This window comes from Ptychodera flava, chromosome 13 (genome assembly GCF_041260155.1).
Source record: "Ptychodera flava strain L36383 chromosome 13, AS_Pfla_20210202, whole genome shotgun sequence".
Lineage (NCBI taxonomy): Eukaryota > Metazoa > Hemichordata > Enteropneusta > Ptychoderidae > Ptychodera > Ptychodera flava.
This window is the reverse complement of record NC_091940.1, coordinates 36,098,099-36,112,557: the sequence shown is the minus strand read 5'-3', so window position 1 is coordinate 36,112,557 and position 14,459 is coordinate 36,098,099. Positions and strand designations below refer to the sequence as shown.

At 38.0% G+C, this 14,459-nt stretch overlaps 2 protein-coding genes across 2 annotated transcripts in view; one reads left to right on the top strand and one right to left on the bottom strand.

The window, feature by feature from the left end:
* Positions 1-1,370: 1,370 nt before the first annotated feature.
* LOC139148305 (pyruvate dehydrogenase [acetyl-transferring]-phosphatase 1, mitochondrial-like) lies at positions 1,371-3,313 on the bottom strand. Its single transcript, XM_070719675.1, has one exon. It carries the CDS (start codon positions 3,049-3,051, stop codon positions 1,558-1,560), a length of 1,494 nt encoding a protein of 497 aa, XP_070575776.1. The 5' UTR covers positions 3,052-3,313; the 3' UTR covers positions 1,371-1,557.
* Positions 3,314-3,540: 227 nt separating this feature from the next.
* The window catches only part of LOC139148306 (cysteine desulfurase-like), a 29,086-nt gene continuing 18,167 nt past the window's right edge, over positions 3,541-14,459 (top strand). The window contains exons 1-4 of the mRNA XM_070719676.1: positions 3,541-3,785; positions 10,033-10,103; positions 10,307-10,423; positions 10,904-11,041. Of these exons, the coding sequence (XP_070575777.1) occupies positions 3,680-3,785; positions 10,033-10,103; positions 10,307-10,423; positions 10,904-11,041 (432 nt within the window). The 5' untranslated portion in view covers positions 3,541-3,679. The remainder of the gene's footprint in view (positions 3,786-10,032; positions 10,104-10,306; positions 10,424-10,903; positions 11,042-14,459) is intronic.

The following is a 14,459-nucleotide window of genomic DNA, read 5'->3' as shown; positions in this document are numbered from 1 at the left end:
CACGATTTTCACGTCTCTCTTACAGAGAAAATCTTAGTAAATGATTTCTATACCAATTAAACACCAACAGTACCGCTCGCAACAATATCATATACACAGACAGTGCATTAACAGCGACTTGGGGCTACTATGCCGCTCAATTTGCACGTAACGCATTTTCCCCGAGAAACAGAAAGCTGAGTATAAAATGTTTCATCAGAAGTTGTCTTTACTCTGTGCAGCATAGTTCTATTTCCTGAGTGGAAAATAAAATTTATAACGACACGAGTAAAGGCTGACAGGAAAAAATACACACAGGTGTATTGTGTATCTTGTTCTTGGTTATTTTTCACCAAAGTCCATTCGTGACAAGCACGTCACTGAGTAACGATGTTGACCGGTATCTTATGGAAGTAAGAAAGTACTGATCCTTTTCATCATAAAATATAACGAAAAAAATATAGATGTCTGCTGTTTCCAAGCAGGCATATAGTACAATTTTTCCTTTAAATTTGACAAAGAATCTCACAGCAGATGCAAGCAAACAAATCACTTGGAGTTAATATGTTTGTCACTGCGACGTCGATTCCGAGAGAGAACTCTACTAGCTGATACAATCATCTTGAATATTTGAGTTAACTAGAATGGCTGTGGAAAAGCTAGAATTTAGATCTACTACATTTGGTGTTTTGGTAACAAGTTGGCCCGTTCCTAGTCCCTTTACTATTTTCTCTATTGTTTTTGTACACGTCATAGATCCCTTTCAAATCGAAAAGCAATGGTGGGAGATAGAACGGTTTCTAGTTCTAAGAATGCATCTCGGTCTTGAAGTTTCCATGCGAAAGGTGGTTATCTCTGTTAATGAACTAAACTCGGTATACAAAAATTGAAATCTACTCTCACATTAATATTCAGTAAAAAAAAAAAATTAGCTCAAACACAGATAGAGGGATAGAGGATAGAGGGACTGTGGATAGTGGATGGAGGGGCTGTGACTCAAAGAAGTCATCGAACGCTCCCGCGGGCACGACCAACTTGGAGAGTGTATTTATTACCTGGCATATATAGTTTTCACATTTATAACTGTTGACTACACGTTGGTACTGGCTTGTAGGCATAGTCTACAAATAACGTCGTAAGTTACTATTCAATTTCAACACGGAGGAATTATATAAAATATGTTTCAACAATATTGTCACCAAAGGCTGGATATCAAGCAATAGTGTGCACAAGCCCATTTGTGTTGTATTCTTGTTTGTTCGGTTAATGTGACGGCAAGAAAACATGAAAGCAAAGTAAAATTGGTGAGACCATAACTCCAAGAAAATATTTTATCTTAGGTCTATGGTTAGACTTACCGAAATGATTACATTTGACAGGATGACACACAGTTGGAAGTAAAAAAAAATATTTTATTAAAATGACTACACCATCATCAGTTGTTAAATTATACAAAAATCAAAATCCATGCGAGTTCTACACGACACACACCTATCAAAATCTCATTTAATTACTGTATGCTGTTGGTATCACTCCGGTAACTATTGACTTCAACGAAATGCCTGAGACGGGTATAAGTCACATAATGTATTTCCGTAGCTTTATTTCCGTGTCGAAGAAGATGACGTATATAGTGATGTCATCCCTATGAGCTCTTGCTTCTCCATCAGGCAGGGACAGCGATTCGGATAACTTAACACTGCATATTCCATGTTCGGTGTCACCAAGCGCGTGCCGTATAAGATGAGTTGCTACGTTCTCATCGATTGGTCTTGATGCAAGACCTACAGCACGTTCCTTCAGCTTCTTGTTGATGTCCGTCAAAGTTTGCCTCCTTTTGCCGGTGGTTTCCTTTCGTCTGAAAGGTTCTAGGGTTTCCTTGCCACTGATATGATCGCCGATGAGCTGGACGGCCTTTTCTTTGGTCATGACATCCCAAAGTCCGTCAGTTGCGATGATCAGGAACTTATCCTGTGGCGACACACGGTGATGGATCACTTCTGGGGAAGCCGTCAAATATGGGGGAGAGTAGTAGTGCTTCGTGACCAGTCTGTGCCAGTTCGGAAAAGCTTTCAAGTTGCTAACTGTCCATTTATATCTAACGTCACCGAACGCTCGCAATGGTGCGAGTTCCGCCAGCAGCCTTCCATTCTTAATCACAAAGTTACTTTCATTGTTCGGGTGGGCCCTTTTGATCCTTTCGAGCTCGAGTTGGTTGTGCCCGTTATGGCGGTGAGACAATGCTTTGGCAACCCATCCAGAGGTACTTCCATCGGTTTTCCTACCGAGAACCGCCCGGCTATCACCAACATTGGCAACATAGATATCAACGCCGTTGATGTAAGCTACACAGGAACACGATCCTGATTGGACCACATCCACTGCATCTTGATACAAGGTACTTCGTCCACTCAGAAACGCTTTGGCCTCAGACGAGATGTCCTCATCTAACCTCAAAAACGCCAACTCAAGGGCATCGAAAATATCTTCATCCTCCACGTTCATCTTGAGACTGTCAGTGACAAACCGAAACAGGCTTTTTCGATAACCTTCTAAGCTTTCTTCACTGAGGTAGTCGTTCGGGTTGCGGTACCATTTGACAAGTTGGAGGCTTTGCCTTCTGTTGATGAGGGCGTCGTTGATTTCTACAAGCCTATCGTACGGCAACAACGATACAGCGATGTACTCAAACAATCGTTCACTGACAACTTGAGCACACGCAGTCCCAGCATGTCCATCAAACACGCCGTATAAAAGCCCACCTGTACGGAGGCACTTAGAAGCTGCCCGTCTGTCCTCGACTGGCGCATTTGATGCTAGCTGGTTAGTGTCGAAAGAAGTAACAATACCTCCTTCGTAAGGGTTCAAGTTAAATGACATCTCATTTTGCCGCAGTTTTTTACTCACTTCAGACGGAGAAAGTATCGCACACTTAAGGTCACTCGTATAAAACGTTCTCTTACTTAGATGCAAGACTCTCGCTGTTTTCCATCTTCCCGAATGACTGAGAACATTGATCGAGTTGCGGAGGTAACTTAGGTGTTTCCACTGTAACAGCCGGCTACTTGCCATTGCACGTACACAAAGTATGCCCCAATCTATGTCGATGTCACTGCAGCATGCGAAATGCACTGTCCAGTACCCTCGGACGCTTGACAAAAGTCAAACTCATTTACGGAGTTCCGTATACACTCATAACTTCACTGCTTATTCATAACTGTCAACATGTCAACGCTGTGAAATTTTGACACATTTGAAGTATTCAGAACCGGAGGATGCCTCATGGAACAATCGCATTATTGACCTCGGTTGCTCGATTAACCTTTCACCGCCGGAACATATCTGACGCCCTAGCCAAGTGAAAATACTTCGTTTTTGGAAACAACCACTATCGAACTGTACAAATGACCAATATGTTCAGATTAAAGTTTAGCCGTTTGGGATAGCATAAATATATTAAAAATCGCCAAACGGTGTTTGGTCAATATTTGGTGATTATTATTAAATACTGAAGGCAGAATTTTACATTATAAATGACATAAAACTAGGGCGCTCTAGATTACTGCGCAACTCCATACTGCGCATGTAGTTTTCCTTACTTAACACCCGGAATTGAATTATAGTGTGTGTGCGTTTGACGTGCGTGCGTACACGCTTCAATTCAAAGTACTTCTGCGGACACTGAACATTTCGAAACGTCATGCATCCACAGTCGACTTTCAGAAGTCTAACGGCTCTTGCTACGGTTTTGAGACGAGGTATCAGAACACATAGCAGATCTTTGCAACAGATTGCCACAGACGATGGTAAGTTGTTCGTCACTTGCACTCAACGAGACATCCGGCAGTTGAATGCCTAATAAATCATGTTTATGTAATTGTAAGGTATAATTAATTATCTTTGATGGTGTCCTTCTGCAATGATGTAAATACTATGAAAATAACTCCTTTCCCGAACGATTATTGCTCTTCTGTCATATAGTGTCAGTGTGTGTGTGTGTGTATGGTGTCCAATCCATGCCAAAATTACTACTTTGATTTTACAACACAACATGCCATTCCGAATTCTGTTTTACAATTCAACATGCTATTTCACAACACAACATGCACTTCCGAATCCTATTTTACAACTCAACATGCTATTTCACAACACAACATGCCATTCCAAATCCTATTTTACAACTCAACATGCTATTTCACAACACAACATGCACTTCCAAATCCTATTTCACAACTCAACATGCTCTTCCCAATTTCATTTGACAACACATCATGCACTTCCAAATCCTATTTTACAACTCAACATGCTCTTCCCAATTTCATTTGACAACACATCATGCACTTCCAAATCCTATTTTACAACTCAACATGCTCTTCCCAATTTCATTTGACAACACATCATGCACTTCCAAATCCTATTTTACAACTCAACATGCTCTTCCCAATTTCATTTGACAACACATCATGCACTTCCAAATCCTATTTTACAACTCAACATGCTCTTCCCAATTTCATTTGACAACACATCATGCACTTCCAAATCCTATTTTACAACTCAACATGCTCTTCCCAATTTCATTTGACAACACATCATGCACTTCCAAATCCTATTTTACAACTCAACATGCTCTTCCCAATTTCATTTGACAACACATCATGCACTTCCAAATCCTATTTCACAATTCAACATCCCATTCTAAAGCTAGCTCTGCGGAGCAGGGCAGTGTTACTGGCTATCGAACAAGATTCAAATGGCGGACGCGAAATGGTCCCCTCGCACAGAGAGAGAAATGCGAACTTTGCACAAGTCTAAAAACGCAGCTTAGTACATTGTGTATCTAAACAAAATGAGCGTGCTCGAAAACTAGGATCGATCACGATTATAAATTAAAAATTGGCTGTTTTTGGAAAAGAAACTGCGCGCTGCAATCAGCAGTTTTGTCTATTGTGCACCGTGCGTGGGAGGCTTATCGTGAAAGACCGAGATTTACTATATGGCGCATCTGATACGGATATGGTCCCATCGCATAGAGAGATGACAGTGGCTTTGTGTAAGTTCAAAAGCACAGCTTAGGTCATCATGCATCTAGACAATTTGAGCGTGCTCAAAATAGGAGATCGATCACGATTTTGGGTGAAAAAACCGATGTTTTTGGTGGAGAAACTGCGCGTTGCAACCAGTGGTTGGTTTTGCCTATGGCGGTCAGCAGGGCTGTGGTGGGAGGCCTTTAGCCGGCAAGGGGTGGACCATTGGGGAGTGGAAAATTTTGAAAAAAAAATTCCCCACAAATTTCAATAAAAATAATCAGCCAAAGAAACTTGAGAAAAACAGATGACGCACTTAGGTAAAAGGAAAAAAAATCCGCCAAAAGTTACTTTCTGAAACATTTTTATTTTAGTCTGCATCAGATAGCCTATACTATGATTCTTTGGCCAAGAGGGGGGGGGGGGGAGGGGAGATCTGAAGGGTATAATCGTGGCCAGTAAATGAAGTAACTTTTTAGCTACTATAGACTTTAGTCTATAGAAGCTATTGGGATGGGTATCTGTCCGGCGTCCGTCGTCAGTCTGTATGTATGTATGTATGTATGTATGTATGTATGTCCGTTTGTGAGGCGTCCGTCCACTCAAATATCTTGAGAACCGCAGTACTTACTGATTTGATATTTATTGTGTAGATGAAAAATATGATTTTGAGAAACTAGTTTTTTTAATTTTTTGATATAATTGAAAATAGGCAAATTAATGCCAAAAAAGGCGTTTTTGGTAAAAAATCTTCTTCTTCATAACCGCTGGTCAGACAGCTTTGTTATTTGGTATACAGGTCCCTAGGGGTAACCCAACTTAGATTTGTTCAAGTTGTGATGAAATATGCAAATCTGTATTTTTAAGGAATTTTTTTGTCATTTTTGGTCAAAATTTGACTTACATTGTATGTAATTCTTGTACTGTATAAACCCTATCAATTCACCCAGAAAAAAATAATTAATATGATTTTAAATAATGAATTAATTAGGGAATCATCAAAGCCAAAATAATTTATTGTAGAATTATCAGAAAGTTCAACTTTTTTTGACAGTTCATAGTGAAATGCTTACCATCGTGGAGGATTAAAACATGTGAAGGCAACTTTCCTGAATCCCAACTTTGACATATTCTGAACTGTCATTTATTGTGCCCTGTATGTTTAATATCTAAAAGAAATTGCTCAAAATAGTCAATAGAGATAGAGATAGAGAAAGTTCTAATTTCTATTTATGGTTGACTTTGTAAGGATAAAATAAAATTACTCTTTGAGGAAAAAAATAGAGTGGTCAATTAAAAGAGTGGTCAAAGTGATAGGGTTTTTATGGTAAAGCTAGGCTGTAAGATTACTCATGTGCTATTTATAGCACTTATGCAATCTGTGTAAACAGTGCAATTAAAGTTACATGATTCCTTATAATGCTTTTGATGACCTTGAACTTCTTAAGTTTCAAACATTTGTCTCTTCAGTGTACTTTCTCTGAGTATGTACAGTCTCAACTTATTCAACAAAACTTACTTACAATGTTAATTTGAAAGTTAAAATGTGCTTGGTTAATAGGATGAAAATACTGATACTTAATTTTGTATCCATGTCTATAGTAGCTTCAGGGACTTTGGCCCTATGTTTTATTTTATAACTTTTTGTTCTGTTTATCATATTTTTTCTTTCACTGAAGTTTGGCATCGTAAAGTAATTCGAGATATAAGATAATGTAAAAATCATATCTGTGATATCGATTGTTAACAACTGTATTGTGGGTCTTTACACTATGATTAATTAACAAGAATTCAACAATTCAGGCAGCTTGCATCGGTACATAAAATGGGAAATATTCACCAACCATATGACAAACAATCACTAGCGACCTCTATCGGTTGTTATCCACACAGTCTTTCTCGCGAAATCCGTTCCAACAGAGCTTTGACCCTTGTCTGGCCCCATATTCGTATTTTACATCTCCGCTTGCTGAGGCTTAGTTGTCAGTTGTCATGGCTGTAATGTCGCTATCCGTATTCTTCTGCACTATTGCATTTCACACGCACGGTATTCAACCGTCAAGACAAGTGTACAAATGAAATTTTGAAAAGAAAAATACGGATTTGTAATGTTTAATTGTAAAATAAAGTTTAGAACATTACAATGGAAATCAGTTTCGTTGAATAGTGAAATACAAAGAAAGTGATTGTTTGTCATATGGTTGGTGAATATTTCCCATTTTATGTACCGATGCAAGCTGCCTGAATTGTTGAATTCTTGTTAATTAATCATAGTGTAAAGACCCACAATACAGTTGTTAACAATCGATATCACAGATATGATTTTTACATTATCTTATATCTCGAATTACTTTACGATGCCAAACTTCAGTGAAAGAAAAATATGATAAACAGAACAAAAGGTTATAAAATAAAAAGTTACTTCATTTACTGGCCACGATCATACCTTTCAGATCTCCCCTCCCCCCCCCCTTTTTGCCAAAGAATCATAGTATATCTGATGCAGACTAAAATAAAAATGTTTCAGAAAGTAACTTTTGACGGATTTTTTTTCCTTTTACCTAAGTGCGTCATCTGTTTTTCTCAAGTTTCTTTGGCTGATTATTTTTATTGAAATTTGTGGGGAATTTTTTTTTCAAAAATTTTCCACTCCCCAATGGTCCACCCCTTGCCGGCTAAAGGCCTCCCACCACAGCCCTGCTGACCACCATAGGCAAAACCAACCACTGGTTGCAACGCGCAGTTTCTCCACCGAAAACTCGGTTATTTTCACCCAAAATCGTGATCGATCTCCTATTTTGAGCACGCTCAACTTGTCTAGATGCACGATGAGCTAAGCTGTGCTTTTGAACTTATACAAAGCCCACTGTCATCTCTCTATGCGATGGGACCATATCCGTATCAGATGCGCCATATAGTAAATCTCGGTCTTTCACGATAAGCCTCCCACGCACGGTGCACAATAGACAAAACTGCTGATTGCAGCGCGCAGTTCTTTTCCAAAAACAGCCAATTTTAATTATAATCGTGATCGATCCTAGTTTTCGAGCACGCTCATTTTGTTTAGATACACAATGTGCTAAGCTGCATTTTTAGACTTGTGCAAAGTTCGCATTTCTCTCTCTGTGCGAGGGGACCATTTCGCGTCCGCCATTTTGAATCTTGTTCGATAGCCAGTAGCACTGCCCTGCTCCGCAGAGCTAGCTTTAGAATGGGATGTTGAATTGTGAAATAGGATTTGGAAGTGCATGATGTGTTGTCAAATGAAATTGGGAAGAGCATGTTGAGTTGTAAAATAGGATTTGGAAGTGCATGATGTGTTGTCAAATGAAATTGGGAAGAGCATGTTGAGTTGTAAAATAGGATTTGGAAGTGCATGATGTGTTGTCAAATGAAATTGGGAAGAGCATGTTGAGTTGTAAAATAGGATTTGGAAGTGCATGATGTGTTGTCAAATGAAATTGGGAAGAGCATGTTGAGTTGTAAAATAGGATTTGGAAGTGCATGATGTGTTGTCAAATGAAATTGGGAAGAGCATGTTGAGTTGTAAAATAGGATTTGGAAGTGCATGATGTGTTGTCAAATGAAATTGGGAAGAGCATGTTGAGTTGTAAAATAGGATTTGGAAGTGCATGTTGTGTTGTGAAATAGCATGTTGAGTTGTAAAATAGGATTTGGAATGGCATGTTGTGTTGTGAAATAGCATGTTGAGTTGTAAAATAGGATTCGGAAGTGCATGTTGTGTTGTGAAATAGCATGTTGAATTGTAAAACAGAATTCGGAATGGCATGTTGTGTTGTAAAATCAAAGTAGTAATTTTGGCATGGATTGGACACCATAGTGTGTGTGTGTTTTGGTCATAGTTTCAGTGTGTATATACATACATACATACATATATATATATATATATATATATATATATATATATATATATATATATATATATATATATATATATATATATATATATATATATATATATATATATGTATGTTATTTGTGTGTGTGTGTGTGTGTGTGTATATATTGATACTCTCCAAAGTATACAGGTGTCCTTGTGGAAACAAAGTAACAGGCAATTTTCAAAGTTTATTTGAACCCTTGAGAGCAAGGACCAAGAATTTGGAATGTCATGGTTGATTATTGCCAGAGCATGAAGTTACTCTAACATAAACAAAAGATGTAATCTTTGCCTATATAAAAAGTTACAAATAATCAATGCTAATAAATCCGTGTTGTTAAATTATGTACTGAGTTGGTCTCAAAATGCTGCCACCAAAACAAATGTAAACACCCCTAAATTTTGTGCATCATCCAATGTAAATACAACAACATTTACTAACTTGAAGTTTTGTGAGATTACACACAAGTGCAGTCCTCAAAACCAGGTCACATCAACATGTAAAATGTCAACATGTGCACTAAAAAATGTAGTAAAATATGATTATAAATTCCAAGTGCATGAGAGGCCAACAGCCTGCATTGTTTACACTAGCCTGGACAGGGGTGGTTGTGTACGTGTTGAAAAAAACTTTGTCCACTGCCTTCAACACAAAAGTGCGTATTTCAAAATATTAAATTACCCCCTGCAACTTTTATCTTTAATCAATTTGTTGGATCGCAACATTTTGGGTCAAAACCCTCACCCTCAAACTAAAAGGATTAAGTTTTTTATCCGATATTGAACTTTTGACATCGCCCCTTATAGCTTTTGCCCTGACTCTAGAACCCTAAGACTTCATCCAGCAGTTGAACCTGCCTTAGTGTGCCAACTAAGTCACTTCATTACAATAATATGTTGTAACATAGCAGAACTACATTGCTAGTATGTTCTGGTATGACATGTACTCATTGAGGTAAATGTTCATAGCATAACTAGAAATGGGAACTTAGTTTTATTTGAATTGTCCGAATAGCTGCTTCACTGTTTCAGTGTTATGTTTTATCATTGAGCATTCATACTAGCCAAAGTTTTATCCTCTGTTGTTGCATTGCTGAACGCATAATGTTTCATTCACATTCATTTCAGAGGTGAAATCAAGAGAAAATGATTTTCCTGGGAAAGCCCTTTATCTGGATGCACAATCCACGACGCCTTTGGTGAGAAAAATGTATTTCTTAACTTACGTGATTATCATGAAACATTGCAATTTTGTCAGAACTGTTTTTGGGAGGGGATTAATCTTATTAAATCTTCTAAGCACATCAATCTTTGTTTCAGCGAAAAAAGTATACCAAAAAAAAAAGTTAATTTCTTTAGATGTGATTGATAGTTTCCTTTGTCATTTAAAATTCTGTTTTAGGATCCTCGTGTTCTTGATGCCATGCTGCCTTATCAATTAAGTTACTATGGTAATCCACATTCAAGAACTCATACATATGGTTGGGAGACTGAAGAGGCAGTAGAAGTGGCAAGAATGGTATGTATCTTGTGAATGTGACTGAGAAACTTTCAGTCTTGTTATATTCAGATATCCAAGCTGTTATCCAAGCATTGCTGTGTCATTCAAAAATATCATAGATTTAAAATGCCATAAAAATTCATCAATTTGACTACCAAAATAAACAGACAGACTTTACATTACCATCTATGCTGATATACTGTTATGTGCACCAAAAAGCTATATGGACCACCCATTCTGCAATGTTGGACTGTTTCTAGGCACCTCAAGCAGTGTCTTCTGTGGATGCCTTTGAGTGTTCAGTTATAGTTTCAAGGCACCCATTGACAATTGGAAAGATGTGCCAAATTGCAGAAATCCCACAATCCTGATGTCTAGGTGAAACATAGGTTAATGTTTTTGTTTATCAATAAGTGTACTTCTTAAAATTACTGAAAGACCTGGAGATTTTTCATGAAGAATTCTATTTCTGATGAAACCATAACATACCCATTTCAGCAAGTAGCAAAACTTATCGGAGCTGATCCTAGAGAGATCATTTTCACCAGTGGAGCAACTGAGTCCAATAACATTGCAGTGAAAGGAGTTGGAAGATTCTATAAGAAGAAGAAGCAACATATTATCACTACACAAACGGTAGGGAAAATGCTTCATCTGACTCACTGTTAGAGAATGATTTTATGCCCTTGACCAAGGCACAGCACATCTCTTTGTTTCTTCAGTATCAAGAGAATATGGAACATCACCCTGTAATTAGGTTTCTGCCTGTTGGGTGATTGACAGCTCAAAACATTTTGTTGTCTTTTTTCTTGTCTTGTTTTTGTGTTTATGTGGTTTTGTAAGTAAAGTATATCTTGCCCAAAGTCTCTGACAGTGTTCCCTACACTTACTGTTTTCAAAAAAATGTAAAGATTCAATGACAAAGTAAAAAACAATGAATGAAGAACTTGACTTTCTTGTGAATGTGTGAAATAATACAATGAGTACACAATATCCAGTGTTTATTATTGTTTGATGAGATACTCCTCCTGTTGGTTTTACTCATTGGTGTCCGTGGGGACTTATAGGTTTGGTCATGTCCGTGCGTGCGTGCGTGCGTCCGTCCGTCCGTTCACGCAGATATCTCAGAGATGCAGGGAGTGATTTCATTCAAACTTGGTACAAGGATTACTTCATATGTCATACAGATGCACATCGATTTGTTTTGTGATACGATCCAATATGGCCGCCAGGCGGCCATTTTATTACGATTTTTTCATGTACAGAGCCATACCTCAGACATGTTTCAACCGATTGTATTCAAAGTTGGTACAAGGACATTGACCAATGTCATAGATATGCAGTGTTCTCCCCAGGATTTTGAAAAAGGGTGGTGGCTAATTTGCATAATATTTACATATAATTTTACATATCATTTGCATATCATTTGCATATCATTTGCATGATTTTTGCATATGTATCATGGGATCTCTACTTGCAACTGCAACTACACTGAAGACATCTTACTTTTAATACAAGACGCATTTGCTTTACATGATCAGTATTTTTATTAACATTCTCAAACAGAGGACATCAAAAACTTAATGTTGAACTTCTGACATGCCCTGCATAGCATTCCTAAAAGAAAATACGAAAAGGTCACTTTGTACAATAACAAAAGTATCCCGGACACTTCGATTTTACCCCCAAGTTTTTGCCTCCTTGGGTCTGGTTGTGACACGAAAGTTAATGTAATCTTACCAGCCACAAAAAAATGACACCGCTAATACAATTTTGTAGTTGTTATTTTCGGTTGATAGTGTGGCAATATTTTTGTCATAAAACGTAAAACGAAGGAATGCGACGATGATTTACAAAACGCTGTAGCCGTTCGTTCCAGTGAAAATTGTTATTGAAGGCCTACAGCCATAAACGTAAACAGACATGAAACAAAATGGCCGCTGCCCTGCACGATAGATTCTAGAGAGACATAGCAATTATCAACACTCACAAGTTACGGTGGCATTTGAAACTTAAAAATAACTTTCTAGAATAGGAGACCTACATTTGTTCCCCTGAAAGGATGAGAGATATCAGAAACCACGCCGAACCGAACGATCTCTGCGTTCTCACTTTGAACTGTTAGTTAGTACTCTCCAGTACTCTCCTCCAGTCATACAGTGCTCGGATCGGCACGAGCGCCCTCGAAACACACGAATCAATTTTGACGAAAGACATTTATCGAACCGATCTGACATTTAGTTTATTAAAATCGCGAAAAAAATCTCAAGACAACTAGTCCCATGACAGGACGAATGAATAAAACTCAAAACACGTCTCGAACGAAAAGTCTTTGAAGTACTTTACCCGTACCCTTACCGCCATCCTTGTCACCCCCAGGCCAAGTAATCAGCGTTGCCGCTGGCCGCGGTGACAACGTCTTTTATTGAACGTCTTTTATTTACGTCAGTAAACGGTTTACACCATCAAATTGCGTTTATAACACCTTCAAAATTAAGATTCTGTGAAATTGAACTTGACAAAACGAGGTGTAAACGTGATAATTAGGGCCTATAGAACGTAAACAAAAAAGAGGACAATGAACAGGACGTTCAAACAACGAATGTCGGTGAAAATGAAAAGATGTTACAAAGAACGGGGCCGTGATCACAGAGTGGCGGGCCAAGTGGTAAGCGTGGCGGCCTTGATTAAAGCGTGGCGGGTGTGGCCGTAAGCGTGGCGGCACCGCCGCGCTATTTGTCCGCTGGGGAGAACACTGGATATGCACGTCGATTTGTTTTGTGATACGATCCAATATGGCCGCCAGGCAGCCATTTTATTACGATTTTTTCATGAACAAAGCCATAACTCAGACATGTTTCAACCGATTGTATTCAAAGTTGGTACAAGGACATTGACCAATGTCATAGATATGCATGTCAATTTGTTTTGTGATATGATCCAATATGGCTGCCGTGTGGCCGTTTTGTTACGATTTTTTCATGTACAGAGCCATAATACTCAGGCATATCTTAACCGATTTTATTCAAAGTTTGTACAATGACATTAACCTATGACATTGACCAATGTCATAGATATGCATGTCAATTTGTTTCATGATATGATCCAATATGGCTGCATGGCAACCATTTTGTTACAATTTGTTCACGTCTTTTGGGCACATACGATTTTATTCACCAATTTTATTCAAACTTAATGCAAGGACATTGACCTATGTCATACATATGCACATTGATTTGTTTTGGGATACAATCCAATATGGCCGCCGTGTAGCCATTTTTTTCCCGATTTTTTCATGTCCGGAACCATAACTCAAACATGTATCAAGCGAATTTATTCAAAGTTGGTACAAGGACATTGACTTATTTATACATGTGTATGTCGATTGGTTTCACGAGATGGTCAAATGTGGCCACATGGTGGCAATTGTGTTATGGTTGTTTCATGTCGAGAGCCATAACTCTGGCAAGTCTCAACTGATCTTATTCAAAGTTGGAACATGGACATTGACTTATGTAATACATATACGTGTTGATTTTTAAAACAGAAAGATCAAATATTGCTGCATGGCGGTGATTTTGTTACAATTTTCTAATGTACAGAGCCATAACTCAGACATATTTCCACCAGTATCATTCAAAGTTGGTACAAGGACATTGACCTATTTCATACATATGCTCGTCAATTTGTTTCACGTCTTGTAGTAGTAACATGTCAACTATTGAAGTTTCATAATTAGGCTGATATGTCAAGAAATACTGCACCAAATTTCATGAAACTTTGTACAGATGTTAAGCTCACATTGCTTTAACATTGAAAAAGACATTTATCAGTGTCATTTTAATTTATTTGTAATTGCATATGTAATGAACTTTCCTAATTAGAGTGATATAGCCACAAATTAATACAACGTCAAATTTGATGAAACTTGATACAGATGTTGATCTCATAGTTTGTTGTAAATACTGCATCAAACTTCATGAAATATGGTACCAGTGATAATCTGTTAAGTATTAGGATTGTATGCAAAAATGTTTTGCAACATTCTGTTGAT